This window comes from Microcaecilia unicolor, chromosome 1 (genome assembly GCF_901765095.1).
Source record: "Microcaecilia unicolor chromosome 1, aMicUni1.1, whole genome shotgun sequence".
NCBI classification, from domain to species: Eukaryota; Metazoa; Chordata; class Amphibia; order Gymnophiona; family Siphonopidae; genus Microcaecilia; species Microcaecilia unicolor.
Window position 1 is genome coordinate 343,949,473 of NC_044031.1, and position 18,797 is coordinate 343,968,269.

Consider the following 18,797-nt stretch of genomic DNA (forward strand, 5'->3'; position numbering starts at 1 on the left):
GTGGTGGAGAGGAAAACGGTAACTGAATTCAAACATGCGTGGGACAAACATAAAGGAATCCTGCTCAGAAGGAAGGGATCCCCAGAAGCTTTGCCAGAGGTGGGAGGCAGGGCTGGTGGTTGGGAGGTGGGGATAGTGCTGGGCACACTTATACAGTCTGTGCCCTGAAAAAGACCGGTACAAATCAAGGTAAGGTATACACAAAAAATGGCACATGCGAGTTTATCTTGTTGGGCAGACTGGGTGGACCGTGCAGGTCTTTTTCTGCCGAAGGTACGTCCTGTGAGCTGGAAGTATCAAGATGTGTGTGTAAGCATCCTTTAAACCTAGAGAGCATAACCAATCATTTTCCTGAATCATGGTAAGAAGGGTGCCCAGGGGAACCACCCTGAATTTTTCTTGGACTAGAAATTTCTTAAGGGCCCTTAGGTCTAGAATGGGATGCTCCCCCGTTTTCTTTTGCACAAGGAAGTACCTGGAATAGATTCCCAGCCCTTCTTCCCCCCTGGAACAGGTTCGACCGCTTGGGCCTGTAGAAGAGCGGAGAGTTCCTCTGCAGGTACCTGCTTATGCTGGGAACTGTAAGAATGAGCTCCTGGTGGACAATTGGAGGTTTGGATTCCAGATTCAGGGTGTATCCTGACCAGACTATTTGAAGAACCCACAGGTCGGAGGTTATGAGAAGCCATGTTTGGTGAAAAAATATCAACCTCCCCCCAACCTGCAAGTAGTCCGGCACAGACACTTTTTCTGAGGCTATGCTGAACTGGAGCCAGTCAAAAGCCCGTCCCTTGCTTTTGCTGGGGAGCCACAGAGCCATTAGGCGCACGCTATTGACGAGAATGAGCACACTGGGGCTGAGCCTAGACAGGCTGCCGAGAAGCAGGAGTGTACCTACACCTAGTATAGGAATAGGGAGCACTCCTCTTCCCTCCAAAAATCCTCCTAGATGAGGAGGTAGTAGCAGCAAAAGATGCCCGGCGGGAGAGAATCCATAGCATCATTGTGCTTCTTGAGCTGGTCAACCAGATCTTCTACTTTCTCACCAAAAAGGCACATCCGCCATCCGCTGCTGGACCAAATGAGCCAGGTCAGAAAAAAGCAGCCATGAGAGCCTGCGCATCACTATACAGAAAAAGACCTGCATGGTCCATCCAGTCTGCCCAACAAGATAAACTCGTATGTGTATACCTTACCTTAATTTGTACCTACCTTTTTCAGGGCACAGACCGTACAAGTCTGCCCAGCAGTATTTCCCGCCTCCCAACCACCAGTCCAGCCTCCCATCACCGGCTCTGGTACAGACCGTATAAGTCTGCCCTCCACTATCCTCGCCTCCCAACTACCAACCTCTCTTCCCCCACCTGCTCCGCCACCCAATTTCGGCTAAGCTTCTGAGGATCCATTCCTACTGCACAGGATTCCTTTATGCATATCCCACGCATGTTTGAATTCAGTTACCGTTTTCATCTCCACCACCTCCCGCAGGAGGGCATTCCAAGCATCCACCACCCTCTCCGTGAAAAAATACTTCCTGACATCTTTTTTGAGTCTGCCCCCCTTCAATCTCATTTCATGTCCTCTCGTTCTACCGCCTTCCCATCTCCGGAAAAGATTTCTTTGCGGATTAATACCTTTCAAGTATTTGAACGTCTGTATCATATCACCCCTGTTCCTCCTTTCCTCCAGGGTATACATGTTCAGGTCAGCAAGTCTCTGCTCATACGTCTTGGAACGCAAATCCCATACCATACTCGTAGCTTTTCTTTGCACCGCTTCCATTTTTTTAACATCCTTCGCAAGGTACAGCCTCCAAAACTGAACACAATACTCCAGGTGGGGCCTCACCAACGACTTGTACAGGGGCATCAACACTTCCTTTCTTCTGCTGATCACACCTCTCTCTATACAGCCTAGCAACCTTCTCGCTACGGCCACCGCCTTGTCACACTGTTTCATCGCCTTCAGATCCTCGGATACTATCACACCAAGATCCCTCTCCCCCTCAGTACCTATCAGACTCTCCCCGCCTAACACATAAGTCTCTCTTGGGTTTCTACTCCCTAAATGCATCACTTTGCATTTCTTCGCATTGAATTTTAATTGCCAAACCTTAGACCATTCTTCTAGCTTCCTCAGATCCCTTTTCATGCTTTCCACTCCCTCCCGGGTGTCCACTCTGTTGCAAATCTTAGTATCATCTGCAAATAGGCAAACTTTACCTTGTAACCCTTTGGCAATGTCACTCACAAATATATTGAACTGAATCAGCCCCAGCACCGATCCCTGAGGCACTCCACTACTCACCTTTCCCTCCTCCGAGCGAACTCCATTTACCACCACCCTCTGTCATCTGTCCGTCAACCAGTTCCTAATCCAGTTCACCACTTTGGGACCTATCTTCAGCCCATCTAGTTTATTTAAGAGCCTCCTGTGGGGAACCATGTCAAAAGTTTCGCTAAAATCTAAGTAGATTACGTCTATAGCACGTCGATGATTCAATTCTCCAGTTACCCAATCAAAGAATTCAATGAGATTCGTTTGGCACGATTTCCCTCTGGTAAAACCATGTTGTCTCGGATTTTGCAACTTTTTGGCTGCTAGGAAATTCACTATCCTTTCCTTCAGCATGGCTTACATTACTTTTCCAATAACCGAAGTGAGGCTTACCAGCCTGTAGTTTCCAGCTTCTTCCCTATCACCATTTTTGTGAAGAGGGACCACATCCGCCGTTCTCCAGTCCCTTGGAACCTCTCCCGTCTCCAAGGATTTATTAAACAAATCTTTAAGAGGACCTGCCAGAACCTCTCTGAGCTCCCTCAATATTCTGGGGTGGATCCCGTCCGGTCCCATGGCTTTGTCCACCTTTAGCTTTCCAAGTTGTTAATACACACTCTCTTCCGTGAACGGTGCTATATCCATTCCATTCTCAGGTGTACTTTTGCCAGTCCCTCGCGGTCCTTCTCCAGGATTTTCTTCAGTGAAAACCGAACAAAAGTATCTATTTAGCAAATTGGCTTTTTCTTCATCATTATCTACATAGCGGTTCGCTGTATCTTTTAGTCTTACAATTCCCTTTTTAGTCCTTCTTCTTTCACTAATATACCTGAAGAAATTTTTGTCGCCCCTCCTTACATTTCTAGCCATTTGTTCTTCCGCTTGCGCCTTCGCCAGACGTACCTCTCTCTTGGCTTCTTTCAGTTTTATCCGGTATTCCTCCCCGTGTTCCTCTTCTTGAGATTTTCTATATTTCTGGAACACTCCTTAGCCTTTATTTTCTCAGCCACTTGCTTGGAGAACCATATCGGTTTCCTTTTTCTCTTGCTTTTATTTACTCTCCTTATATAAAAGGTCTGTGGCCCTATTTATTACTTCTTTCAGCCTGGACCACTGCCCTTCCACTTCATGTACGTCCTCTCAGCCCATCATCTCCTTCCTCAGGTATTCCCCCATTTTACTAAAGTCAGCAGGCTTGAAATCCAGAACTTTGAGTTTAGAGTGGCCGCCCTCCACTTCAGCTGTTATATCAAACCAAACCATTTGATGGTCACTGCTTCCCAGGTGTGCACCCACTCGGACATTTGACACACTATCCCCATTTGTGAGCACCAGATCCAGCATCGCTCCCTCCCTCATGGGTTCCGTCACCATCTGTCTGAGCAGAGCACTTTGGAAAGCATCCACGATCTCTCTACTTCTTTCCGATTTGGCAGACAGAACCTTCCAATCTACATCCGGCAGATTGAAATCTCCCATCAACAGAACCTCTTTTCTTTCCTAATTTTTGAATATCTGCGATCAGATCTTTATCTAGTTCCTCTATTTGTGTCGGGGGTCTGTAGACAACACCCACTTGGACCGAGGTTCTATCCTCTCTTTTTAAGGTGATCCATATCGCTTCTTCTTTTCCCCAGGTCCCTGTCATTTCAGTCGCCATGATATCATTCCTCACATACAGAGCTACTCCTCCACCTTTACGACCCCCTCTCTATCCTTCCTAAATAGATTATAGCCTGGTATGCTTGTATCCCATTCGTGGGAACCGTTGAGCCATGTCTCTGTGATTGCAACAACATCTAAGTCTGCCTCCAACATCAGGGCTTGAAGGTCATGAACTTTATTGCTTAGACTACGAGCATTTGTGGCCATTGCTTTCCATCTATATTTCTTGGTATGTGTTTCAACATTAGTGATTTGGGGGTGTCTTTTCACTTTGGGTACCTTCATGTCTTTTTGTTCCAACTCTATTGCTTTTTCCTCTGCCTCAGTTCTATTTTAAGGAGCATTACAGTGCTGTAATGGAGCAAAAGAATTCTTTAGTGGCAACACTTGTGCGGGCGGATGCTTCTGTGTCACATGACGAAGTCTGCCTGAGCCTACTGTGAACCATCTGTTCTTATGTGGTTTTATTCTTTGAGGGAGTGGTGAGAAGCTATTTTTCTGTGCAGTCCTAGAAGCTGCTTTAATTGTATCCAATTCTTGCATTACTTTACTGAGCTCTTGTTGTAAACTAGATAGCTGAAGACAGATAGGACAAGCTTTAAGTCTCCAGATGATTGGCCTTGAAGACAGATAGGACAAGCTTTAAGTCTCCAGATGATTGGCCTTGAAACTAAAGCACCACAATTATTGCAGAGAATAAAAGTCATCCTGATTGGTTGAAATGGGTATGAACAGGTGTACTATGTTGGGTTAACAGTCTGCAAGACTGCCTTTGTATGATTGAGTAAGGTAATGAGGTTTGGTTTGTCTATAAATGAGTGGAAAACCCTGGGGTGGGTGGGATTATAAGTCCCAGTGTGTCAGCTAACTGCTGTTATCAAGGCAATTCTCTAGATGGGGACCAGAATTGGTACAGTCTAATCAAAGATTTTTCAATTGATTTAACTTTCAAAATTGCCCTAGAATATAAAACTTTCCTTCTTGTGATATAAATCTAAATATTCCCAATAATTATAATAGCAGCAGTTTCAGCAATGTAAAATGCAACTTCAGAAACAGCCTCTCCTCTCTATCACAGCTTGGCAGAGAAAGAAAAAAAGAAAGAAAAAAAGAAAGAAAAAGAAAAAGGTTTCACAGGGCAAATTAATTAAAGAAAGAAAAAGAAAGAAAGAAAGAAAAAGGTTTCACAGGGCAAATTAATTAAGCAATAAGCATTAAATTAAAGAGAATATCAGGTATCTCACACCTATAGCCAGAAAGTTGAGACGTTTGGAATTTAAAGGTCAGAATTTAATTTACTGTGCAAGAGTTAGGTTCAGGGGTCCAGTACCTATAGCCAGAAAGTTGAGAAGTTTGGAATTTAAAGGTCAGAATTTACTTTACTATACCTTGGGCAGCGAATCTGTATGCTACATCAAAAGTGTCGAACGTACCCCTGGCCAGGAATGTGACACACCTTCTGCTGCCTGACCACCTGGCAAAAAGGCTCGGCCTGCTCCGGAGGGAGCACATCAACCAAGCTAGACAGTTGCCTCACCGAGTTCAAGTGGATGCTCATGAAGAGCTGGTAAGTCTGGATATTGGCAGCGAGCATAGCAGCCTGATACGCCTTCCTCCCAAAAGAGTCCAAGGTTCTAGATTCTCTGCCTGGGGGTGCCGAGGCATAGTCCCTAGTACTCTTGGCTCTTTTGAGAGCGGAGTCCACCATGGAATCATGAGGTAGCTGAGACGTCATCAATCCAGGTTCCTCGTGGATCAGATATTGAGATTCAGTTCTCTTTGGGGTCACGGGGTTAGACAGAGGGAACGACCAGTTTCTCATAAGGACTTCATTCAGTACATTATGCAAAGGCGCCGTTACAGCCTCTCTGGGTGGAGAAGGATAATCCAGGACCTCGAGGATCTCAGCCCTGGGCTCATCCTCAACCTCCATAGGGAAGGGATTAACCACAGTCATTTCCCAGACAAAGGAGGTAAAGGTTAGACTGTCCGTTGGAGACAGTCTCCTTTCTGATGGAGGGGAAGGTTCAGAAGGAATCCCATAGGACTCATCAGATGAAAAGTACCTGGGATCCTCCTCTTCCTCCCATGAACGCTTATCTTCAGTATCGGACAAGACATCTCTCAGAGCAGTCCGAAACTGAGCCTGCCTCAACGCCGAAGAACAATGTCCTCGATGGCGGTGCCGAGAAGTCGACGCCCACCTGGACTCCGGTGAAGCTTCCTCCACCGACGTTGAAAGGGAGTCGACCTGGGTGGCAGCCGACACCCATGCTGCGGGCAGCACAGAGTTCGGGGACCTCACCACAGGCAAAGAGCCAGATACCGCTGTAGCAGATGGTATGGAAGGCGCAAGCACCCCCGACACCAAAGCAGACTGGCACAGTAACCCTTCCAGAAGCTCTGGAAGCAGGGCCCTGATGCACTCGCCGAGAGGCGCCTTCAGACAAGGCTGCGGGGTCGGTATAGGAGCCGGTGGCAGAATCTGTCTAGGCTCTGGAGCAGGTACCAGGCTGCTAGACCAACGCATCAGCACCTCCTGAATAGAGGGAGAGCAATCCTCTTGGCGCCGACGCTTCTTGGATGCCGAATCTCTCGACACCCCAGAGCTTCCAGCACCATGTGTCAAAGAAGAACGATGACTGTGCTTCTTCGCCTTCGCTCGACGCCCGTCATCAAGACTCCTCGGTACTGATGAGAAAGATGTGGAATCCTCATGTCTCCTCGGGTCCGGGTCCAACGAAGGTCGGTCCCAGGTGGCCTGCATAACAAGAGGCCTCGAGACAGGTGGAGACCCACTTGATGCCTCACTGCTCCCAGCACGTTGGTCGTTCGCAGCCATTACCTTCACTCCCGACGTTGATGCAGCCCTGTATGTCGATACCGCCGACCTCGGTACCGATGTCGACGTCAAAGAACCAGACTGAGCCCCAAAAAGCTTCTCCCGTTGGGCCTCTAGAGACGCTTGGGTCCGTTTCTTCATGTGAAGACACAGACTGCAAGCGGCTGGCCTATTGTCGGGCCCAAGGCACTGGACCGCCCAAAATACAGCAGCCAGGCTGATAGCAAAACACGCTTCGAAAGTGCCAAACCCTTCCGAGAAAAGTTGCATTGGCTCCCAATCAAAGAACGGATCTTCAAAATCTGCACCTTTGTCCACAAAATCATATACGGTGTAGTCCCAGGAGATACATGACAGACCTTATAGATTTGCCAATAAGAAAAAGTCAGATCGTCAAGATCCTACCTAAACCTACACTACCCAAATTGCAAAGGACTGAAATACAAAACAACTTACGCAGTCGGCTTCTCCTACATAAGCGCACAACTATGGAATGGGTTCCCAAAAGCTGTAAAAACAATCCACGACCACTTGAACTTCAGGAAATCACTAAAAACCTACCTCTTCAAAAAGGCCTACCCCAATGACCCCACGTAACCCTCTTCACCTACCAACACAGCATGACTTTGATCGAACAGGACATCACGCAATCTTCACCCATTCCGACCCTCCACTTATACCTCATACGATCACTATACAACTTTATTTGTTATCCACCGACTGGGCAAATGCCTTTGACGGTACTATGTAAGCCACATTGAGCCTGCAAATAGGTGGGAAAATGTGGGGTACAAATGCAACAAATAAATAAATACACAAAGTGTATCAGTACCAGAGATAGTCCAGTTGCACCGAGTACAACGTTTGAAGCCGCTGGGTTTCTTCGATGACATGGAAGGAAAAACGGCTTCGGTGAAATCAGAAGACACGACCGTGCCTGTTAAAAGAAAAGGGCACAAAAAGAAGGGAACAATCCGACCATGCGGCCTAAGCCGGACGTGAAAACAAATGAAACTTAAAAAGGGACAAAAAAGAAAAAAAAAAAAAACACCTGTAGTTAAAACTCCTGTAGTTAACTGTAAATCATACAAACCAAGAGAGAAAGCGCTGTATGCGCGCCAGAAGACTCTGGCGTGATTTTTTTTTTTTTATATTTTGCTTGCAAGATGGCCGGTTCCTGGGCTGACGCAGACGTCGACCCACATGCGAGAACAAGCGGCCTGCTTGTCCTCAGAGAATAAAAATTAAACCATGTGTTTCAAATTTTGTATTCAATGTCAAAGTGACAAAAGAGGAGGATGCAGCCCGATGTACAGCCATCCTCCTTTCCTTCCATTTATGATCCTCTCCGGGCCAGGGCTGGGTGTCTGATATGACAGTTGGAGGTGAGAGAAAGATCTGGTTGTCTGTGCAGCAGGGAGAGGGGGAGGGACAGACAGAGAAAAAGTGAAAAAGAGAACAGGGTGTATGCTGCAGGGAGCAAGAGAGAAGAAAGCTGAAATGTCTGTAGGCTCAGGTACAGGAGCTGGGGGAAGTATGTACAGGTGGAGGACAGATTCACTTATGGGGATGGCTGTTGGGAGACAACTAAAGGGAGGAAGTATCACCATGAAAATGAGTTGCGAGATGGCTGTTAGGAAACTGATTTTGGGGGGGGGGGGGGGGGCACAGAGAGCTCTAGATGTGTATGCTGTGGGAAGAATTGAAAAGTGGTGATTAAGGGAGGTTTCCAGAGCACCCTGGGGAAGGCAGAGCGCCATTTGGGATTGTGTATGTGCTAGGAGCAGGAACAGAGAAAATATTGGGTTGGGGGAGGGAAAGAAAGTAGGGGGATGTCCATCTTGGAAAGGCAGTCCACATGGAGCCTTGTTAATCAGGAGATACAAAGCAGCAGAAGTGGCCCATAAGGAGCATTATTACTGAAGAGATTCTCAAGTAGCCCTTTTGGTGGATTTTAAATCTGGTTCTTTTTTGGGGGTGGGAGGATGAAGATGAAGATGAGGAGACATACAGAGGCTACTGCCAGGGGTGGCTGGGTAGGTGATAAAGAAGCTTTAGAGCAAGAGTGTCCAACCTCAGCCCTCACCAGGTCAGGTTTTCAGAATTGACACATGAATATGCATGAGATCTAGTTGCATATAATGGAGGAAGTGCATGCATATAGATCTCAAGCATATTCACTGGGCAAATCTTGAAAACCCAAATGGACTGTGGCCCTTGAGGACTGAGACTGGACACTCCTGCTTTACAGCTTTAGGCTTCAGCTGCAGGAAGTGGGTACACAAGCAATGAGGAAGGGTTAAAACTTGCAGCTGCTGATGGCAGGTAAGCAATGGAGAGAAGCTAAGGCTATAGCTTCTGGGGGTAGGTGGACAGGTTTGCCGCCCACCCAACCTTAGCAACTGCAGCTTTAGCCTCTCCCATTACTTTAGCAACCACAGCCTAAAAGCTCTTTCCAATGCCAGATACACTGTGGGTGGATGGGCAATGGAGTAGAGTAGTAGCCTGTTAACGCCTTCCCTGCTACTGTAAATAGTTTGTTGTATATCACACTGAGCACATTAAGAATGTGCAATTTATAAAATGTGCATAAATAGTTATTCCAAGTCTGGCTCCTAGATCATAAGAAAATGAGAGGAGGCCTGGTTCTGTATGCTGAAATGATCACTGCAATACTGGGTTTCTGTTTGGGACATACTTCACTACACAGACCTTAACCCTGGGAGAAAAGCAGCACAGATACCTGGTAGGCTTCAGCAGCTGAGGTAACCACATGTTCCAACACACCAACAACAAACACACCCTTTTTGATGTGTTCCCGGAGAAACAGTCCAGCTGAGGCAGAGTCCAACAAGTCAAATATCTGCTCATTGTAGATTTCAATGAAGGAACACTTGCACAGGAAGCTTTTCCCATCTCCAGCCTGCAAAGCCAAATGGTAAAAGGGTAACTAAACCATGGCTATCTTAGCCACTGGTCTCCTTTTCTGCACAATCAAACCTGTAAGCACTTACTTACAATATTCACATTTTAAAAAACACTGTTCAATAAAAATATCCACAAAGCCACAAACCACCATGGATTACTAGAATATAACAATCTACTGGCTACCATAATTAGAGTGTACAAAGACCTAAAAACCAATACAGACAAGAAATCAAGGTGTGTCCCCTCAAGGAGGTTACCTGAATTACTCTAATATGCATAATCAAAAAACTCATTTCAGCTAGCACATTTTTAAGAGCAGGCTTCTTCCACATCTCTGCAGTACTATACAGCAGAGTAGTTACAGAATAATACCTTCTCTTTCTCTCGATCAATGAGGAAAAACAAATATTCCAAGCTCCGAGGAATCACACCTCTCAGACTGTGACTGAAGTTATCTGACTCCGATGGTCCTTAAGTTTAAAACAAAAAATACAAAATCTTCAGAACATATTTCAGTTTGACAAAAGAAAAATGAACAATTCAATCCTTAAAGTTCTCATCTAATTTACACAGCTGGGTACACTTAGGGCCTATGTAATAATTACATTTACACTTAACACACATTAATGCTGTTAACATTAATTTATGCACTCTATATGAAGCCTTTAACATGGGGCAGGAGCATCCTTTATTTAAAATATGTCTGTGTATGTGCTAATGTGGCAGATCCAATAAACCAAAAGCTTAGACAGGTTTAGGGCATGTAAGGTGGTGGTTTGCATGTATACCAGTCTAATCTATAGAGAAAGCAAATGGGATTTTTTTTTTTTTTTTAATAAATAAGAGGTGCATGCCTGTGGGAAACAACCCCCACCACCACCACCACACACAGGATCAAATCACTATCGGGACTGGACTGCCTTCCGCTTCCCAACACTGTATATTTGCAGGCCCTCCCGAAGTTAGCTCTCGGCTCTTGCTGCCTTTACTTTTAACACAATCTTTATTCCTTCCATCACATAAAGGGAATAGAAAGACAAAGAGCCCTTGACCTTTTTGGGGCTCTGACTGGTGATTAGGGAGGAAACCTGCAAACACCCCCCCCCCCCCAGCTAGTAGTGGTCTCATAGGGACTGCTATCAGCAAGCCAGGCCTAGGCCCATTGACCAAGACTCAGTGCAAGCAGGCCAAGCTCCTGGCTCCATTAAGGTAATGTCTGTAGACCAAACCTCAGGAACCAAGGGCCTTAGGATTTGACCTTGTGGCACAAAGGCCATAGACTGCACCTCGGGGAATTGGGCTGATCTCCTACGTCCTACAGGAACAGCCCGCTTGCCATTTGCTGGAGATAAAGAAATATTGAGCATTTCAACCTATACCAGCCCTTATACAGGTGATGACTAGATCAGTTTCTCTACCTTCGTTTGCTGGTCCTGAAGAGAGACAACTCACTTTTGTGGACTGGTCTAGTAGGGTGAAAATGAAGGCTGCTTTTAAAAGTACTTTTTTTTTTTTTTTTTGCAGAGGCAACCAGGGACAGGAAGAGGCTCAACCCAACAGGACTACTACCAGCTTAGCTAAGCTATGACCTATGGGCCAAGGAAAGAACCCCCAAGCGCAATCAAGACAGATCTGTAGATTGATCTCAGAGCACCCCGATGGCCAAGAACTCTTTGATAGGGCAAAGTATGCAGCCTGTGGCCCTAAGTAATCAAGTTTCCAAATAACAAATCATGTTGCATCAGTCTGATCTTCACTGTCTGCCGGAGGCAGAAATACTGGTAAGTTCCAAGCTGCACCACTCCTTATCCTGTTGTCATCATGGGAAAGTTTGGGTTCTTTGCCTCCATCTTCTGGTAGGGGTGCACAACTTGTCAGTCTGGACTGGCTTAGCAGAATAAGGAAACCATATGTGCTACTTTAGTTCAGAATAAAACTGCATGATTAATTGTAAGACTGCAAAAGACAGATCAGACCTGGACGTCCGGATGTTTACAAGTTGTCAGACTCAGTAAAGGGTATTAATTAAATTGAGGTCCCAAAGCAAGGGATTACTTGTCAAGAATGTTTGTTTTGCTATTGAAACAGAGGTTTGGGTTTTCTTTTTTGTTTTTTTGGGTTGTTTTTTTTTTTTTAATGGCTCCATTTAGTTGGAATGCCTTCTCTAGGGGTGTAAGCAGGAAAAGGGGCCAAGTCAAGTTCAAGTATTTTAGATTTTGCTCACACCTTTTTTCAGTAGTAGCTCAAGGTGAGTTACATTCAGGTATATTGGATATTTCTCTGTCCCAGGAGGGCTCACAATCTAAGTTTGTACCTGAGGCAATGGAGGGTTAAGTGACTTGCCCAAGATCACAAGGAGCAGCAGCATTTGAACCGGCCACCTCTGGATTGTAAGACCGGTGCTCTAATCACTAGGCAACTCCAGGTCTTGGACACTTATTGAGTGGTGCATTTTATATTTCAACATTTTTTATTGATGACAGTTCTTGTTAATACAATAGCTGGTTTAAAACCACTGGCCAACAGCAAACGTTCAAGGTACAACAAAATGATATAAACCTTCAACCACCATTTTAATAAGTTTTCTCCCTTCCCCCCCAAACCTCCCTCCCTCCACCGTTAGTGCAGATTCCAGCTATGTCAATCAATTTAATGTTAATGCTACTAGTGATGTAGCCTCTAAAGCAGTATGTAACTTGGTTATTCCAATAATGAATATATAAAACGAACCCTTAGGCAACTAACCTTCTTCTACATCTATGGATATTGTCTCCTTGGACACGTGTAGTAGCTTCGGCAACTTCAAATCTTATTTCTATGAGAACTGTTTATGTACCATTCATAGTCCCTAAATGTGTGAACCATAGTGGTGCATTTTAAAAGGTGGATAGATGTTTTCATGTCTTTTAAACTGTATTTGATAAAGGTCCCTCATGAAAGACTACAGAGGAAATTAGAGGGACATGAGATCGGGGGTAATGTCTTACTGTGGATTAAAAACTGGTTGAAAGATAGGAAACAGAGTAGGATTAAAAGGTCAATATTCGCAATGGAGAAGGGTAGTTAGCGGGGTCCCTCAGGGATCGGTGCTGTGACCTCTGCTTTTTAACATATTCGTAAATGACCTAGAAATGTGGGTAACTAGTGAGGTAATCAAATTTGCCGATGACACAAAGTTATCCAAAGTAGTCAAGTCACGGGAAGATTGTGAAAAACTACAAGAGGACCTTACGAGACTGGGAGACTGGGCATCTAATGGCAGATGACATTTAATGTGAAGTGCATAGTGATGCATGAGGGAAAGAGGAACCCAAACTATAACTACATCATGCAAGGTTCAGTGTTGGGAGTCACGGACCGAGAAAGGGATCTAGGTGTCATCGTAGATGAAACGTTGAAAACTTCTGCTCAATGTGCTGCTGTGGCTAGGAAAGCAAATAGAATGTTGGGTATCATTAGGAAACGGATTGAAAACAAAAATAAGGATATTATTCTGCCGTATCGCTCCATGGTGCGACCGCACCTCCAGGATTGTGTTCAATTCTGGTCGCTGCACCTCAAAAAAGACATACTGGAATTGGAAAAGGTGCAGAGAAGGGCGACAGATGATACAGGGGATGGGACGACTTCCCTATCCGGATAGGCTGAAGAGGCTGGGGCTCTTCAGCCTGGAGAAAAGGTGGCTGAGGGGAGATATGATAGAGGTCTATAAGAGTGGAATGGAATGGGTCGATGTGGAGTGTCTGTTTACGCTTTCCAAAAATACTAGGACAAGGGGGCATGCGATGAAGCTGCAGTGTGGTTAATTTAAAACGAATCGGAGGAAATTTTTCTTCAACGAGTAGTAAACTCTGGAATTCGCTGCCGGAAAAGGTGGTTAAGGCAGTTAACTTAGCGGACTTCAAAAAAAAAGTGTTGCATGGCTTCCTGGAGGAAAAAGCCATAGAATGTTATTGAATGGACAAGGGAATTTCTAGAATGAGCGGGACAAATTAATTGTTCTTTTGGCCACTGTCTGTGACCAATGGTCTGTCTCAGCATGGCGATGCTTATGTACTTTTTATTGATATATCTATATAGAACAGTTTCATTACAGTACATTAGCCAAAATAAAGTTAACTACTACTTTGGGAGGGTTACCCAGCATAACAAAAATAAGCTGTAGGAGGCAGAGGAGATTATCTAAAACAGGAAAAAGTGAATTCCACCACTTACCTAACATGGTGAACGTTTTGCCTGAACCAGTCTGTCCACTAAAAGGAGAAAAAGAAAACTGTATAAACAGATTCAGTGAATTACCTTATTTTAGTCAGTGCTCGATAAATTGCAACAAGGCAGTTCAAAATTAAAAAGGGGAGAAACGGCATGGAGTAAACATCAGACACACTCAAATCAAGGTCAGATAAGCACACCAACCTGCCTCAATTATTCAGGAAGGAGGACAGAATACTTGGCACCATTTCCCCTGCATCCAAGAGTACAACAACAATCTAGACTAACTCCACAGGCTGTGGTTCCTTACAAAAAGTTAAAATGTGCACCTGCCCTGTTAGCATTACCGAGGTCTCCTCTTTCTAAGAATGCAAATTTCCACGTATATACTGGTACTTGTCAAACACCAAATGTTAAACCTCTCTAATGAGATCTTAAGCTTATGAATGTAGATGTGCTGAAAACTGGGAAGTGCTGCTTTACATAAACTACAGTTAGCTCCAACATAAGCGTAGCCATACTGGGACAGACTGAAGGGCCATCTAGCCCAGTATGCTGTTTCCAACAGTGGCCAACCCAGGTCACAAGTACTTGGCAAGATCCCAGAAAAAAGTAAAACAATATGCTGCTTATCCTAGAAATAAGCAGTGGATTTTCTCCAGTCCATCTAAATAGCAGCTTATTGACTTTTCTTTTAGGAAAATTACACAAACTTTTTTTTTGGAACACTGTTAAGCTGACTGCTTTTACCACATTCTCTAGGCAACGAATTCCAGAGTTTAATTACATGTTGAGCGAAGAAATATTTTCTCCAGTTTGTTTTAAATTTATTACTTAGCTTCATTGCATGCCCCCTGGTCCTAGTATTTTTGGAAAGAGTAAACAAGCAATTCACGTCTATAGATCTCTATCATATCTCCCCTCAGCCGCCTCTTCTCAAAGTTGAAGACCCCCTAGCCGCTTTAGCCTTTCCTCAAAGGGAAGTCATCCCATCCTCTATCATTTTCATCGCCCTTCTCTGTACCTTTTCTAAATTCAGCTACAACTGAGATGCAGTGACTAGAACTGCACCATGGGGCGATAAAAGGCATATAACATTCTCATTTGTGTTTTCCATTCCTTTCCTAATCATTCTTAACATTCTATTTGCTTTCTTAGCTGCTGCTGCTAAATTAGCACTGATAAATTTAAAAAAAAAAAAAAAAAAAACCCACTTTAAACACCGGAGCTGCAGGGCTCAGCTTGAAGGTGCTTCTCTGCTTCCTACACATGCCTGAGCTAACGTAACGCAATTGGAGTACTGCAGCTGAGTAGTGTGCAGCTAGCTGGCAACTGATTGGTGGATCTGATCCAAAAATGGGTGGGCCTGGGCCAGTGCTTTTTTTTGTGCCGGTACGCACCGGTATGGTGTACCGGCACCTTTCCTCCCCCCCCCCCCCCCCCCCCCCCCCCCCCCCCCAGCGAGTCTTGCACCCTTCCTCACTCCCCTTCTTACTTTTTTTTAGGGATTCGGCAGTGCAGACGGTGCAGCGATTGAGAAAAGCTGCCGGCATCAGGGCTTCCCTCTGCAAGTCCCGCCTATTCAAAAACAGAAAGCTGAAACAAAGTAGGCGGGACTCACAAAGGGAAGAAAGGCCCCGACACTGGCTGGCAGCCTCTCTTTATTGCTTCACTGACTGGCAGGCAGTGGAGATAGAGGATGGGAGGGCAGGGGAGATAGGAGAAATGCTGGACTTGGATGGAGGAGAGAGAAGAGAATTATTGCTTTATATGGATACAGGAGAGGGCAGAGAGAGCAGAAAAGCTGGACATGGCTGGAGAAGAAAAAAAAAAACACACATGGATGGAGATGGGGAAAGGGAAGAGATTGTAAGCTCTGAGCAGGGACTGTCTTACTTCTATGTTTGTGCAGCGCTGCGTACGCTTTGTAGCACTATAAAAATGCTAAATAGTAGTAGAAAACTGCACATGGATGAAGAAAATAGGCAAAAGCTGGATCGACGTTATACCTCCTCCAGTCAATTCCATGGAGGAGGACCCAGCATTTCCTCATGGATGTAGGGCAAGAAATGAAGAAAGGAGGAAAGTAGATAGAGAGCAGCAGACAACAAAGGTAGAAAAAAAAATCATTTTATATTCATTTTAGTGTTTGGAATATGTCCAATTTGAGAATTTACATCTGCTGTCTTATTTTGCACTGGGTATACTGGAGCCATAACAGCTTACAGAAATTTATAAAGGGGGGGGGGGGGGAGAAATCAAGTTACTTTTTTCTCCTATCCTATAATTCTCACCTCCAACGTTCTATGCGTCTTGCTGCCTGTGTCCGTGGCTTCTTCGGAGTTGGTCTGCTAGGCTCCGTAGCTCAGGCTTAGGTCACCATAGCCATTGTGGCCACACCCCTGGGGGGGCTATCCTGGGAGTGGGCGGGGATGGCGATAAGAAAGAGCAGGGTGGGTGGCAGCAGCTGGAAGACCACTGGGAGGGAGGGACGGACCCTGAAACAGCACTGACTACGGGAATCGCCGGTGCCAGAGGGAGAACGGCGCGTCAGGGCAGTAAGGTGACCACACGGACAGGAAGAGCAGGCAGGAGAGGCACATAGGCACCATTTTTTCTAAAAACTGAGGGGGGGGGTGGCGAAGTGCACGGTAAGCAAGGAAGCCCTTTCCCGCTAACCAGAGCGCACGACCCACCAACACGCAACGGGAGCGCGTACAAGGGAAGGAAGGGAGGGACGACGATCCTGAAACTCGGAGAGAGGGAGAGGACGGACCCTGAAACTCAGAGGGAGGGGAGAGGGGAGACCCTGGCACACACTCACTCTCTTCACAGGCACACTCGCACCCAGTCTCACTTGTCACACACACACACTCTCGCACATTCACTCTCTCAGTCATACACACTCCGAGGAAAAGCTTGCTAGCGCCCGTTTCATGTGTGTCAGAAACGGGCCTTTTTTACTAGTACTAGTATAATATTTTCAGTGATGCCTGTTTATATGCACCATGGATGGTATAAGAGGTGTGGCTGTCATAGGGGTGGAGCCATATGTGGTGACACCGCCCATAATGAGTACCAGCACTTATTTTCCTACAAAAAAAGCACTGGTCTGGGCCCACCTAGAGTGGCGCCCCTGGTCCTCTTGCAATTTTTCACAATCCTTTTGCGATTTAACAACTTTGAATAACTGTCATGGGCAAATTTAATTACCTCACTAGTTATTCCCATCTCTAGATCATTTATAAATATGTTAAAAAGCACCGGTCCCAGCACAGACCCCTGGGAAACCCCACCATGTACTGAGGCAGTGGGCAAAAGAAATTGAATAATTCTGAGGAATCATATGAAGGGTTAATTTTGTTTAAAGGTGCTCAGATATTATTTTAAATTCTCAGTTCTGCTAGCAAGTGAAGGTATGCCAGATGGTTCAGATTATATTGAACTCTAGCGTTTGCCGGGCTGGGTTAGAAAGGTCAGAGACAGGAATTTCTTTCACCCTGGTGAATGATGAAAGCTGGCTCAACATCTGTACATTATTAGGCATACTGAATAGTTTTGTAAGCAGGCAGTTTGTTTAGGATTAGGCTGAAATACTATTTCAGAAGTTCTTGATATGTAGATTTTGTTATAAGGAGATAGCTTAGATATAGATATATAGACCATTATAAGTATGTAGAATATGTGTATTCTGTGTAGTTAATATGTAGAATACCTTTTTAAATCTAATGTTACTTTCTGCTGTATTTTCTAAGCAAAGATTGCAGTGAAGAGGTCAAACATGTGTTTTGACTTATCTGCAGTTCTGGCTGGTTCAATGTATAAGCTGATAGGTGAACGAGGTCAGGGCTAGTCAGCTCTCTTCTCCTTGATTAATTATAGCTAAGTGTAGGACTGGCCTTCTGAAAGAAATAACAGACCATAGCCGTATGCTATTAAGTAAGATTAGCCTTTGACCCCTTTAATGAATGCCAGAGTCCAGTAAGCAATTTAAGCTATAGATGAGAAATCAATCATGATGAGAATATAAGAGTTCTAGTGCCATATTGTCTGGCTTGAGGGGCCCCAGGTTAGAGGTCAGTTTGAGGAATACTAAACCTATGTAACTGATATTTCAAAAGTAATGATTGGTTGAGGCAAAGTGACCAATCTATTCCTTAACCAATTGGAGAGTAAGGGGGCTGGGCTAGGCTAGGCTGGATAGAACTGTATTTAAGTAGGAGCAGAAGCAGTTTACGTCAGAAGGAGCTCAGAAGAAAGAGAAGGACAGAAGGAACAGACAGAAGAAGGAGAAGACAGCATAAGAAGAGAGCTGAGACAAAGACAAAAAGAGCTGAGAGAAAGAGAAGAGAGCTAGAACTGATGTCTTGCTTTGTTTGCTGGCAAATAAAGAAGATTTCTCTCTCATACTGGTGTGTGCTGTCTGACTCCTGAAGCATCACAAATTCCTATCTCAATTCCTGCAACAATTCTTGGTGGCAGCGGTGGGATGCATCCTGCATTAATCCCAGCACCCAACTGACTGGAGAACATTCGCCGGGTATGTATTCTGTATTTTGTATTGTAATTCTAGCTAGAAAATTGTAAACCAGCCCCTCAAAGAAAATTGAGGAAGGAGAGCCTGATCAACTCTCAGCGAAGGCCCTAGTACCTTCTAGTCGCGGGGACTAGAAGCGAAAACGCTTGAGCTTATCTGTATCTGAGAAATCTGAAATTGTTGGGTGGGATTTTCTGTATGGAATGTGTGATGCGTGAATGATTAACTGAGTGCGGACTTCTTATAGCTGCATTTCCAATTAACGCGAGTTCAATTGGTCAGCAACGGAAGGAAGCGATTGCTGTCTGTCTACCTAGTGTTTCGAGAGTGCGGACC

The 18,797-nt window shown here is 45.0% G+C and overlaps 1 protein-coding gene across 1 annotated transcript in view; it reads right to left on the reverse strand.

The window, feature by feature from the left end:
- KIF15 (kinesin family member 15) overlaps positions 1-18,797 on the reverse strand; it is a 1,036,090-nt gene that overhangs the window by 889,150 nt on the left and 128,143 nt on the right. Inside the window, 3 exon segments of the mRNA XM_030209299.1 lie at positions 9,528-9,707; positions 10,085-10,182; positions 13,928-13,965. Coding sequence (XP_030065159.1) covers positions 9,528-9,707; positions 10,085-10,182; positions 13,928-13,965 — 316 coding nt within the window.